Source organism: Puntigrus tetrazona, chromosome 25 (assembly GCF_018831695.1).
Source record: "Puntigrus tetrazona isolate hp1 chromosome 25, ASM1883169v1, whole genome shotgun sequence".
NCBI classification, from domain to species: domain Eukaryota; kingdom Metazoa; phylum Chordata; class Actinopteri; order Cypriniformes; family Cyprinidae; genus Puntigrus; species Puntigrus tetrazona.
The window spans coordinates 14,131,362-14,144,834 of record NC_056723.1 but is presented as its reverse complement, the minus strand read 5'-3'; the positions used below and the strand labels follow the sequence as shown (position 1 = coordinate 14,144,834).

The window sequence follows — 13,473 nt, the reverse complement described above, 5'->3', positions numbered from 1 at the left end:
TTGTGAATCTCAACTGTAGAAGTGGCATCTATATACTGTAGATGTAAGCATCTCTTATCTATATCTCTATACAGCGCTGCCACTGCATAATAAGCGAGTGAGTAATGGCCTGATTTCTGTCAGCATGTTTGCCCACACGACACACACCAACATGTGCACACAACAAAACCAGCGGTCAATTATTAATGCATCCTCTCGTTCATACGCCACCGAGCGCAAAACAATCACCTTCTGCACCAATGCTTTATTACGTAACTCCATCGGTCCGCGACTGCCACGTTCATGACACCATTGACAATACCTTCAGCAGTTTGGTGAAGTGTGAACGAGGCAGCTCTGGTCTGGGATTGGCCGACTCTGTGGGATTAAGGTGATTATAAGTCTTGTTTTTGTCTGTTTTACGTTCCACTGACACTGGCATTCCTGAGGGAAACTCCCAAAACCTGTAATCTCTGCCCATCCCCCGCGGGACCTCGGACCCCCCACACTCTCTGCAGCCGTCCCGGGGCAAGTTTACATTCCCTCAGTATCGGGTTACAGTTCTCCTTCAAAACGTGCGAATGCATATATTTGTGTACGTATACGCTACGCTAAACATCTGGGGTATTTATTATTTGTACAAAATATACATCAATAAGGTGTTTAATGTATTTCACATTTTAATGTCTGCGTTTAACTACATTACTGAAAGGTCACATGAAGACTATTAATTGGACTCTGTACTGCCTCCTACTGATGTGGATGGAGAGTCACACTGGGGTGTGTTTATTAAACAATAGTATAACTCCTAGAATATCAAAATCAACTGCGGGCGGCAGATCCTTTTCCTGTCTAGCACCTAAACTCTGGAACAATCTCCCTAACACTGTTTGGGAAGCAGACACACTCTGCCAGTTTAAATCTAGATTAAAGACAGATCTTTTGAACCTAGCCTACACAACACACCAACACACTTTTATTATTCAAATCCTTTAAAGGATTTTTAGGCTGCATTAATTAGATCAGCTGGAACCGGGAACACTACTCCTAAAACACAATGTACTTGTGACATCGTAAAAAGAATGGCATCTACGCTAATATTAGTCCTGTTTCTTTCTTAATCTGTTTCACAGTTTGTATCCAGACTAGATGGTGGATCAGCACCCAGAGATTATGTTCATCAGCGCTCTGTGGACAGATCACCAGATCCTGATGCGCACACATACACACCAAGCCATTTGCACTATCTGACACAGCTGCATTTAAAATTGAACTGGAAGTTAAGTGCTGGGCGTCCGGTCAGTGGAGAACTGGCCCCAACTGAGTCTGGTTTCTTTTTCTCCATTCTCTATGGATGGGGTTTTGGTTCCTTGCCGCTGTCGCCTCTGGCTTGCTTGGTTGGGGACACTTGAACTCTTGAAATCTAGCAACCATAACCAAACTTGTAGAGGGCTGTTACTAATGCAAGAAAATGCAAATGCCAAATTAAATTAAACTCTTCTAAATAACCACAAGGCCAATATCAATGATGATTACGCTACAAACAAATATCACGTATCGTGATCTTGATTAAAAATGTAATTTATTGTTTTATTTATTACAGCCCTACAAATATACAAAAATGTCTGATAATATGGTTCTTATCCTATGAAGGGGTCCACACTTGTGTAATAAAACTGGTGAGTAAATCATTTTAAAGATTAGATAAGTTTTTCTAGGCGGTAAAAGAGAAAATGAAATGCAAAAGTCATCCACTTTTACAGACATCAGAAAGCATGCCTGATAACCGCATGACCTACTTTATGAAGAAACACAAACGAGTCGTGAAAGGACCGGCCTGAATAGGAACGTGACTGCTTCCTTACCTCATCTACCTAGTCATTGTACTTCCATTGGCAAACAAAGCCATTGTAAAAGAATAAATGCACCATCATAAAAGAAAGAACCCTGCAGTTAAACTTGTTTCAACGTAAAATGTGAACAGACGCAACCCATTAGTTTCCCCATTCATGCAGATGTTTTCAAAGAGCAGGTGCGCTTTAAAATCCAGCGACACTCGAGTCTCTTTAGATCAGTGGACAAAGCATGAGGCAGGTGCTCAAAACTTCATTTTTAACCCACAACACTTCATCCAAACACTCAAGAGTTCACAGGAGGAGGAAAGTTGTGCAGGTTTGAGACAACATGATGGTCAGATTTTCATCTTCCTTTGACTGCGCGTCTGCACAAATGACCTTGGATGATGTTTTTGGAAAGGCTATGAACCTTTCTTGTTACAAATAACCAGCAAAGCACTTTATCAAGAGGGAAGTGAAACATTTTTGCTTGATAAAATATTTTGACCTTGATAGCGCGTACACACACACACACACACACACACAGCCTATGGTAACACTTTAGTGTTCCATACTGTTCCATCGTTGATGAATAACTACACAGGAACAAATGCACTATTAACATTGGAGTAACTACTATTAACTAACAAGAAACTCTGAAACAGTTTAGTAAGTAATAGCACACTCAGTTGAAATTGGTAGTTCACAAATCCCTAATCAAAAACCGTTTTATATACACACACACACACACACACACACAACTCATGTGTTGTTGTGTAGTTATTCATTAATGATGGAACTGTATTCTAAAGTGTTACCCAGCTTATTGTTGGAAAAGCACGACAAAGACAAAGAAAATTAAAAGTATGGAATAATTGACAAAAGAAAGAAACAAAAAGGTCAACATGCTCTGGCACATAGACATATACACATAGATCCTTATTTACTGCAACCCATAGAAACTAATAGAAACTAACTAGCCACTAATGAGGCATCTATGTATAGACCTCTATGTGCTAGACGTTGACACGGCTGTTGAGGACAGTCATAGATCATGGTGGAAAAGAAAAAAAACAATAAAAACATTTTTATATAAATATACGGAAACTTTTTCGTGGATGTACAAATTGTATTTGCATGTATTTTTTAAACGACTTTCCTTTTTAATTGTAGACAACGTATTATATATAAAGTAGCTTTAACATCAAACTACCGGAACCAAGTTGAGTCAAGTTTCTGGCGTAGCATGGCATTTTTCAAAAATGTAAAAAAAACAACAAAAAAAACCAAAACAAAACAAAGCAGTTCATTATGTTTGGAACGCAGGAGATGCTTTGCTTCGGCATGAAGCGCAGGATGAAGTGAAAAGGAACAAAACAAGGTAGCGCTGCTTGATTGTTGTTTATAGGCAGCGTGGTTAAATATAGCCCGACTCTGTCATTACGGTCACCTCATGATGACAGAGCTCTTTGTCGTTTGCTGGGATTTGTGTGCGGCGCGACCTACACTGCTCATTTTGCAGTTCAACTCCCATAACTCAATAAAGCACGGCCCCAAATCACATTGTCCACAATGAAAGTTTTCTCCTTTCTCCTCAGGCTCGAGACGATTCAGAACGGCTTGAGTTTCGGCTCTATTTTGAACGCAGCCCCGAAGCAAAATATATCCAACATCTAAGATTTTAAAGAAACATTCATCGCTCAATAGAAGATAATCCTGCGCTAAAAACACTGCAACATCCAGAGAAAGCGGACCCAGAAAATCCAAACGGACTGAACTTGATCTTTCGTGCCACTATTTAGGTCATTTCCTCAAAGCGAAGTTGACAAAACTGCAGTTACACGTTATTTATAATTCTGATGATTATTTAGGAAAAGTGTACATTCGGAAAGGGAAAACGCTGATTCATTTTCTATGGAAAGAAATACATGGGCAGAAGTTTTGTGATTATGTTCTGCTCAGCTTAATTGAATATTATATACAGAAGACTAACAGAAGGATTAATGATGCTGAAAATTCAGCTTTGATCATTATATAGTGCCCTGCATTATATATTAACCCAAACCCTTAATGTACTTCTAAAAAAATAAACCAGATCAACTCCCCAACATCAAGACCATTATGAGCATCTCCAGCTTAAAGCAGTCTTAGGTGGTCAGCGGGTGTCCAATCCTGGCCAAGCTGCCCTGTGTGTCGCTTTTAGAGAGGATTTGGGCATTTGTCATTTTGGAGACCAGCTGGTTGACCAGATAAACCGCTGGGAGACCAACTAAACCACCTAAGACCAGTAAATCTCAAATCTTAAGAGTAATGATAACAGAAGCCTGTCTTGGCAAACGCAACTAACTAGCTGGAGACTGACAGTACTGTCAACATCTCACCTCCAGAGAGAGGTGAAAACACGCTTCTGGGTGGGACGGTTGTTTTTCTTTCCGTCAGAAAGGCTTTCAAAAGCTCAGGAAGAGGGGTATGAAGAAAATCACCTGAGGGTCACGGGGCACGAGAAACAAAAGCCATGCGAACTCATCCTTCAAAGGCCCCCGGCACCGGCGTCTGACAGACATCCAAACACGGAGAACAATGGCGCTTTCAAAACATTTCGCTTTCATCCTTCATCGCCATCAAAGAGACAGCGGACGCGCGGAAAGACGCTCTCGTTCCATTTCACAGGAATTAGTCTTGTTAATTCATTTGTAAAGCCTGATAACCAAATGTCATAACAATTTGAGAACACATCCAGCAGATGTTGCTGAATCGCGGCCAGCGGATCTCCGGCATGAATGGGGCTTTGTTGGGTTTCAGGAGCGCTGTAGGTGCTGCGGAGACGGTGAGAATGAAGCAGGTTTGTGTAGATGACGGTACTGGACGGATTCCAGGAAGGGAATCATTCCTGAGGGCAACGGGGCCACCACCAATTTCAAGAAAGTAATGACACGCTGTCATTCAATGAGCAAAAACACACACGCAGCTATGTACAAAAGAGCCATTATAATATGCTGTACGTACAAGAACTTGAGTCATATTTACAAAATAAATAAAACCAAGTGGCATTTATTTGAAAGACAGACTGTAAAAGGCAATTTTCACAGAAAACACAGCTAGCAGCTTGTGCACAGGCGTAAAATAAATGAAAATAGACACCGCGCAGGACGCCAGTTTGCAAAATTATGCGCTTTCTGTCCTCAAAATGCCGTTGTTGTGTAAATAAAAAGGCAAAATGCACAAGAAGTGTCCTGTTTTTGGCTGGAAACGTTGTCATGCAAACCGCCCCTAAGTGTGTTGGTCTTAAATAATAAAAGTGAATGATAAAGTAAAAAATATGATAAAGGCAGCTTTGTAGCCAGGAGATTATGCAAGATCAAAAGAACCTGTGTCCAAAAAAAAAAAAAAAAATAATAATAAAAATAAATAAATAAATAAATATATATATATATATATATATATATATATATATATATATATATATATATATATATATATATAAATGAATAATGTTACGTTTAGCTGCTGAATAAAACAAATTACATGAATATAAATATATACACGTAATTATTCTCTAAATATGCGCTGTATGTGTCTTTTATAAACAGTACACACACATTATGTAAGTAAAAACCTATTTTTAAAGCGATTAAACTGTAGTGTTGGCAGAATTTCAGCTGCCACTTGTTTTGATATTCTGTATCTAATGCATTGAAATTCATACATGAGGCAACAGGTGACTAACAAATGGAAAAAACCTCGTCAAAATGCGAAACTCCCATCATTTCTCATTCAGAGCTCCAATGAACACAAAAACAAGTGTTTTCACAGCACTTCAATTCACGATCTCCTTGAAAAACACCTGACTAAATCACATCACCAAGGTATTACAAAAAAACTACGACCAAGCACGCTTAAAGATGAGTGAATAAACAGAACAAAAACTAACCTCTTGCATATCCAACTTTTTAAATCCCACTCCAAATCTTTAAAAACGAAGCCCTGTGCTCCAATAAAAACAGGTTACTCACCTAAAACGCTATCTTTAGACGGTGTGAGACTTGTCTGAGAGCGAGAGACAGTCGAAGGCACCTGATTCGGTACGCGAGGGTCCGTGTGAAACGTTAGGAGGGGCCCCGGAGACCATCTGAAGTGGAGCCGCCATTCCGTTACCCGGGAAACCGATGCTCTTTCAAAGCGGCCGACCAATGGCGGGGAGCCTCGATTGTGCTGGGACGCAGGTCACATGACCAGGGCTTGAGCCGAACACAAAAAACTGACGAGTGGGGCAGGGGCGGGCGGGAGTCGTCGGGGCGTTTGGGGGAGGAATGGACGCTTGAAAGAGTCACAAAAGAAAGCAAAAGGCGAGGGATGCCTTCATAGTGAGGCACCAACTTCACGCTTGTTTAGGGGCCCGAGCGAATCCAGTGACCTTTGACGATCACTGAGAATCTGTAAAAACACATGAACGCTGCACCGTAGGATCATAAAGATGTAACAACTTTCCCTCCAACTACTTAAATGTTGGCGTTCAGTTGCGTTTCCAACGAGTGCATGATGTTTTTTCAACAGGTTCGCCCTACGAGCGTCGCACCGACTCTGATGTAACCATGGAGCAATAATAAGCTCCATAAAAAAAAAAAAACAACAGTTCATCTCTGAGCTTCACTGTCAGTTGGAGAAAACGGATGCATTTTTTTCTTGATTGATCTGTCTGTGACTGGAATGCTAATAACCTGAAGGCAAAACGTGCGATCTTGAAGATTTCCAGCAGAACGGGACAGATGGATTCAGTCCGGCAGTATTGATTTAAACCGAAGGGATTTACATGAAACAAAAACAAAGGGCAAAGCTCTGTTACAGTTATATCCGCGATCATCTCCCCATAAATAAATACAGTGATCATTTAAAACTGAATTTCACTTTATGTGGGGAAAAAACAAAAGAAGACGTTTTGAAAAATGTCCATGCTGCTCATATACGAGCAGTTTAATCCAAACCTTCTGACAGAAGAGGTTGAAGAAGCTCCTTCAAAAGTGTGAAGAAACCATTTTCTTCAACGCTGTAGAGAAATAACGAAAAGACTACAAACCAGTGTGTTCGTAATTAAGATTAATTAACATTAATATGATATGGTAAGAAGAATTTTCAATATTAGCCGGCAAAACAAACTTTTGTTTGAAAACCTGAAGCCGGGAAGCATTCACAGTAGTTGCACCACATGACTATAATTTGACAAACAAAACGACAACAAACCTGCTTCAGTACTTATTTTCCTACATTATAATATGTTCTAAACCATTTAGGGGCACATTTTTGTGATCTGGGATCGTTTAGATTGGACAAAGACGTCCATCTCATGCGTTTACAGATAAAAAGCATCATTCAGGTGCTGTATGCAGGATTTTAGGACTCTGCTGAAGCATAAAGTAGCATCATATTTTTGCAGAAACCATATTCTGTGTGAACAGACCCTTGTTTTTTCACGCAAGGAATTAATCCTTTCAATAAAACATCTTTCGTTATTATACCAGTCGTTATTTTTTACCTTATCCTCCTAAAAATATCAAAATGAATTTTGAGTCTTTGAAGAAGCAGTCCTGAATTTCTTTCTATGTATTTTTTTAATTAATTAATGATATTGCGAACATTTTGCAAACTATTTTCACCTATGTTTGGAGTTCCATAAGACTAAATGATAAAAATCGTTATTTTTAAGTGAATAATTCTATTAATGGTATTGTTTTCTTTAAAAAAAAAAAAACGTACAAATAAAGACTTTTAATGAAGCTCGTCGAACGTAAAATGACTTGATAAGGCAATGATATTGCTTAATTTTTTTGCAATGATCATTATTATTAAACTGTCCTTTTTAAAGCAGTAATCAAAGATTGTGTTTTAGAAGGAAATTCTCAACCAATTTCTCTTACGGGAATTATAAAGTGGAAGCATAACTTAGGAGGAATGAGTCGGTCGGTGTGTGTGTGTGTGTGTGTGTGTGTGTGTGTGTGTGTGTGTGTGTGTGCAGTATGCGCTATCTCCAGCTGGTACACAAGCACTTTTTGTTCTGGATCCGTCCAGCCGCTGGACAGATGAGTCACTGTGAAGAGCTTTTGTAGGAGGGAGAGACCGGCACTATTTGATTCTCACGAAGGCCAAAAAACTAGCCCGGAAAGAGTCCGGTCAATCACTCTCTGGGCAGGAGGGAGTGCGAGGAATACATCGTGCAAGCCACGGAAAAATGTTATGAATGGAACTGCGAAGAAATACTACATCTTACTTTGGATTTGGAGAAATATCCCAGAATGCATTGCACTGTCCAGAATGACAACAGAAACCAATCGCTAAATATCTGAGATTGTTAGCTTGATTGTTAGTTTTGACTCAGTAATACATGAACAATAATTAATTAATGACTGGATTGCAAAATATGGCTTATACGTTTACTATATGCTATTTTCAGTGTTTTTAATAAACTTGTTGATCTTGAGCTTATGGGTGAACACCGCTAAAACGGTCCACGAACATTTTAACACTAAGAAGAAAACACTAGATAGCAGCTAGGCTCCGAGAACAACGTTAGGACCATTATCTCCCGGTCTTTACTGACATCTACCGGTGTGGATGCGTCATGGCGGGCAAGGAAAAGTTTTCAGTGGACACGAGGGATAAAAACCAGCCTTTCCCGGACCCCTGAGGCGATTCGAGTCTCTAAACCGCTGCTCGACCGAAGACGTCCTTTCTACACCAGTCCACGCCGTGCACGTAAATAACACGAAGCGCGCATCTCCTCTCCATCTCCGCTATCTTCAGGACACAGACGACGCGTGAGCTCCGTTATTCCGCTAATGGTCCTGTTTTTGTTCGCCTCGGCGTTGCACGATTAAAAATAAATAAATCCGTGCGCGCGGGTTTAATTTCGTAAATAAAATAATAAAACAAAAATCAATGCGTGACGAATACCGCAGCTTTGTTTTCTGAGCCGTGTGTGTGTGTGTGTGTGTGTGTGTGTGTTTGGTTTAGTTATTTTTACCCAACTCTTCTCGAGCAGAGAGTTTAGTTCCCTAGCAGGTGTTCGTTCCTCGTTTAACTAAACGCTAAGGTCCGTCAAGCAGCGTCTGGCCGTGGGTTTGTCAGACGTGCAAAGTTCGCTATCCGATTATAGCGGCTTAAGAAAGAGCATTCACGCTTACCACTCACACGCCGCATCTCTCCGCACTTTATTTCGTCCGTTTGTGTGCGATAGACAAGCGACACGACGCCACAGACTCAGAAGCCGCCCATTACAACCTGACGCGACGCGAGACTCAGAGCGTGACGTCGACGCGAGTTGACCAATCAAAGGCCTCGCTTACGCGTGCGTCGCGTCGATATCGGTGTCGCGTGCGGTGCCAGGTAATTTTATTTAAAGGCGAAATAAGCTACTTTTTTTCAGGGTGGGAAATAAAAAAAACATTTATTTCCCACCCTTACCCTTTAATTTGTTTATCACGTCGAAATTGTTTTAAATATACGCATCGCAAAAGTCAAGGTGTGCAGATATAGACAACATCCCAGTTTTATAATGTGGCATTTATTTAAATGGAGTGGGGTTTTTTTATCAATCGTAGAAAAATATTTTGAGATACTGGATTTTTGACTTTCATGAGCTGTAGCTCTAATCATACAAAAAAAAACACTTGACTGCATGTAGTGAAACAAATTTTTCACAATATAAAACGTTTTGAGATGCACCTGAATAATACAGGATTTTACAGATATTTTAGTTTTTCATTCTCTGTTTGCCTTTTTAAACAATTTTCCATCATTCATTTTCAAAATATACATAAATGTGCACAAAAAATCTTACAAAATTCAGTCCAAAGCGGATGAAGACCGGAGCGTGTGGAGACTGCTGTGTTTGATCTGAGGAACATCTTCAGAGACGTGTAGAAGAAGAGTGACGTTCAGGTCACGTGACATCTGACCGAGACTCTCCTGTCAATCAAACCCTCCTCAACAACCTCAGACCTGAGCTCATCTGACCCACGATGCATCAGTGCTTCCCAGGAGTCTCCGGCGGCGGATCTGTGTGAGTCTCTGTCCCGCGGATCTGGGTGGAGGAGACGGAGACATGGAGCAGCCCGATGAAGAGCTGAGTCTCAGCGTCTCCGACCGAACCGACCAATCAGGAGAGCCTCCGGTAATGTCATCACTGCTCAGACTGTGACGGCCTTCATCTTCATCGCTGTGGTGGATCCTCGTCACCTGCGGCTCACGCTCCTTCTCCATAAACAACAGACGTCTGTCGGAAGAAAAGAAGACTTTAACAGGAAGTGTGTGTGTGTGTCTGAGTGTGTGTCTGAGAGGAGAGAGAGAGAGAGAGAGAGAGAGAGAGAGAGAGAGAGAGAGAGAGAGAGAGAGAGAGAGAGAGAGAGTTTCAGAGAGTGCTGATCCTCCAGGTTCTGAGTTCATGAGAGAGCACATCTCGGTGAGAGTTTTCGAGAGAGAGAGAGAGTGTGTGTTCCCTCGTGTTTTCAGGAAGAGTGCTGGGACGGTTCTGAGTTCATGAGCACATCAGAGTTCTGGCTGGACCTTCCCTGGACAGATGGACAGATTCTTGTTTTGAGGAGAGTTCTGGAGCTGGACCGATGGACAGATGGACAGATTCTGTTTTGATATATATATATATATATATATAATAATTGTTGACCATGTTCATGTACGGTATTCACCTTTATTCTCTGTCTCCGCGCTCGAGCAGCTTGCAGAGGATTCCCACACAGAACTCCACCAACACCTGAACAAACATCAGCTTCACAGTAAATGAGAGAAGAAACTACGTTTCTGTAGTATTTATAACAATTTATTAAAGTTATTTAAATAGAATAATAATAGAAAATATTATTTGATGAAATAAATCATAAAAATATTAAACCAAACAAGAAACATTACTATTATTATGTAAATTTTTAGATTTAGATTTTACATCAATAACAAATTAAGTATTTTAATTAACTATTTTTGTTTTTAATAATATTACTTTGTTTAGTAATATTATTAGCAGTATTATTACTACTGAATATTAAGTATAATTATTATAGTATTTTAGCATGTTTTTGATTTCATTAGTATTTTTATTTTTATTATTAAAACATTAAAAAGTATTATTATTAACAATAGCAAAATGTTATACAAGCTTTTACTATTGTATTATTATTAATGTATCATTAATAAATGATAATTCATTAAACAAAATAAGAAATATTATATTATTTTATTATTAAAACAAGTATTATTACTAATAATATAATAATAGTAAAATGTAATACTTTTATTGATGTTTTAATAATAACAAAAATATCTGATTAAACAAAACTAAGAAATATGGTATAGAATATTCCTAATGTATTATATCAAAACATGAAGTATTTATCAAAATAATGTAATGTCTTTTTCGCTGTGATCTTCTGAGTTGTACCGTTGGTCAGATCACTGGCCTCGTGGTTCAGGACGCTGAGGTCTGCTCTTGATCCGGAGCAGGAGGAGAGAGGTCTGGCTGAAGCAGGTCTGACGGAGCTCTCTTCTGATGGAGACACAGACTCTTAACAAACACACGAGTGCTGCTCGAAGCGTCTTCAGAAGCTGCTGCTGGTCTTTACCTGCGAGCTGCAGGCCGTCTCTGACCGAAGCGTCTTCAAAGGAGTCTCTGAGAAGAGAAGGTTTGTCCTCTTCAGCAGGAACGTCGTCGAGGAAGATCAGCTGAGGAATCAGCTCTCGCACCGAAGACCTGAAGATGAAGCCTGACGCCTGCGGCACAAACAGGTCAGAAAACTGACTGGAAGAGAAGTGAATTCTGGAAACCACATGCATCACGAAAGAAGGAGAAGAGGAGGGAGATGACTCTCGGTGTACCTCGGAGGCTCCTGGAGCGGGACGGGGGCACACAGGGTTTCCTTCCAGAGACAGAGTCCTGAGCTTCACACAACGGCCCAAATACCACAACTGAGCCAGATCTTCAAGCTCGTTCTCCTCCAGATCCAGCAGCTCCAGATCCTCCAGCAAACTGACTGGACTCAGCTCGGAGATGCGGTTGAAGGCCACGTACAGCTCCTGAGCAAAAACCAGGAGCATTCAGGACTCATTCGGTAAACGTTTAACACAAAAACATTCCTGTGTACCTTTAAGGAGGAAAGAGCAGAAATGCCCTCCAGGTCGGTCAGACCGCATCGAGCCAGACACAAGACCTGCAGGTGGGAAAGACCGGTTCCCAGATCCCTGAGGAAACACTGAGAATAATGAGCCGACATCACTTCCTCTGTCTCTATTAAATGTTCATCTTCTGTGACGTTTATGGGATCTGTATTCTTTCATAGATATTATTTGTTTGGTTCTGGATGACGAGGCTGTAGATGTTCATCTGCCTACTTTAACTTTTATTTGTAAGGACTACATTTATAATGTTTATTGTTATTGATATTTGAAGTCCCCGCTGATGAGATACAGGTCATAAAGGTATGAAATAAGTAAATGATCACATATTTTAAATCTTTGATGAGCTAGTCCTTCATGGGTGTAATAAATGAAGATCTTACCGCACAGATGAGATCAAACTGTTGTTCATTTTCAGCTGGGTAAGTTTGGGCAAGTAGTTTCCTGTGAGACAAGACGACAAAAAAAAAACCACAAATATAATTTTCTTATTCTCTCAGTCATCATCTAAACTTCATCAGTCACTTCAAACCTGGACCATTACTGTTTTTAGTATTAATGCTAATACTAAAGTAAAGCAGTAATGAACCTGACCGAAGTTGTCCAGAGATTTCTGTCGCGTGTCAACACACATCTCCAGTGACGTCACCGCGTGTAGATCGTCTGATCCAGAAATAATTTTCTGGGAAAAAAAACATATTTTTTAAAACTCTCGTTGGTGTTTAATTCAGATGTAATGAGGTTTTCCCCTGTGCACGTTTGGTGTTATTCTCCTCTTCGAGCTCGTACCAGTTTGTGAGGAGAGAGTCTCTGATCGAGCAGATCTTCTTCAGGATCATCTTCAGCAGGTTTGGGGTTTAAGAAACCAGATCCACTGAACTCAGTCACAACAGACAGAGCTGAGCCCGGTCTCTTCTTCATCGACATCTAACCTTTATTGCATCTGCCCTGAATAAATATCTGTGCTGTCCGCAGCAGTGCCTGCAACAGCTCTTTAATTATATTTAATATGTAACTGGTCTGTATTTGCTCCGTATCTTCATAAAGATCGATTCTCTTACCTTTTAATGTAATTGTATTTACATTCTGAGCGTAAACAACATGATATTCAGCGTCAGGATTGACTTCTGCCTCACAGCGCGAGTTTGCTTAGCAACGGAAACTACTTCCTGGATACGAGGCTAAGTGGGATTTGTAGTTCATTTAAAAAAACAATTCTGCTGAAAAAGCAATTTTAATAGAATGTTTTGTTTATGTCCGTAACAAACAACAGTTATTGATTATTTTATTGATAAAAAATAGAAATAGGATGATCCGTAAAAAAACAAAAAAAACAACAAAACAAAACAGATATAAGCAGCCTAGGCTGGTCGTAGCTGATATAAACTGGAAGTAGCTGGTTTTAGCTGTTTGTCTCCATATTTATATGTCTCCAATTTATAACAGATATTTATGTCAGCAATGAAACTATATTTCATAATATAGG

General features: G+C 40.0%; 2 protein-coding genes across 4 annotated transcripts in view; both read right to left on the bottom strand.

Annotated features, from left to right (window-relative positions):
- rassf7a (Ras association domain family member 7a) overlaps positions 1 to 9,127 on the bottom strand; it is a 28,568-nt gene extending 19,441 nt beyond the window's left edge. Inside the window, exon 1 of one of the 3 annotated variants that reach the window (XM_043228212.1) lies at positions 8,990 to 9,127. The gene's annotated coding sequence lies outside the window, so the exon portion shown is untranslated. Of the gene's footprint in view, positions 1 to 5,827; positions 6,006 to 8,829; positions 8,946 to 8,989 lie in introns of those variants that run through there. The other 2 variants (XM_043228214.1, XM_043228213.1) reach the window with 2 other exon arrangements.
- Positions 9,128 to 9,388: 261 nt separating this feature from the next.
- On the bottom strand, positions 9,389 to 13,457 carry LOC122331295 (leucine-rich repeat-containing protein 56-like). The gene is made up of 10 exons (XM_043228861.1): positions 12,777 to 13,457; positions 12,582 to 12,669; positions 12,371 to 12,431; positions 11,957 to 12,053; positions 11,691 to 11,888; positions 11,438 to 11,585; positions 11,257 to 11,361; positions 10,511 to 10,575; positions 10,366 to 10,418; positions 9,389 to 10,080 (listed from the first exon to the last, which is right to left on the bottom strand). Exons 1-10 carry the CDS (start codon positions 12,912 to 12,914, stop codon positions 9,813 to 9,815), a joined length of 1,221 nt encoding a protein of 406 aa, XP_043084796.1. The 5' UTR covers positions 12,915 to 13,457; the 3' UTR covers positions 9,389 to 9,812.
- Between the last annotated feature and the right edge of the window lie 16 nt (positions 13,458 to 13,473).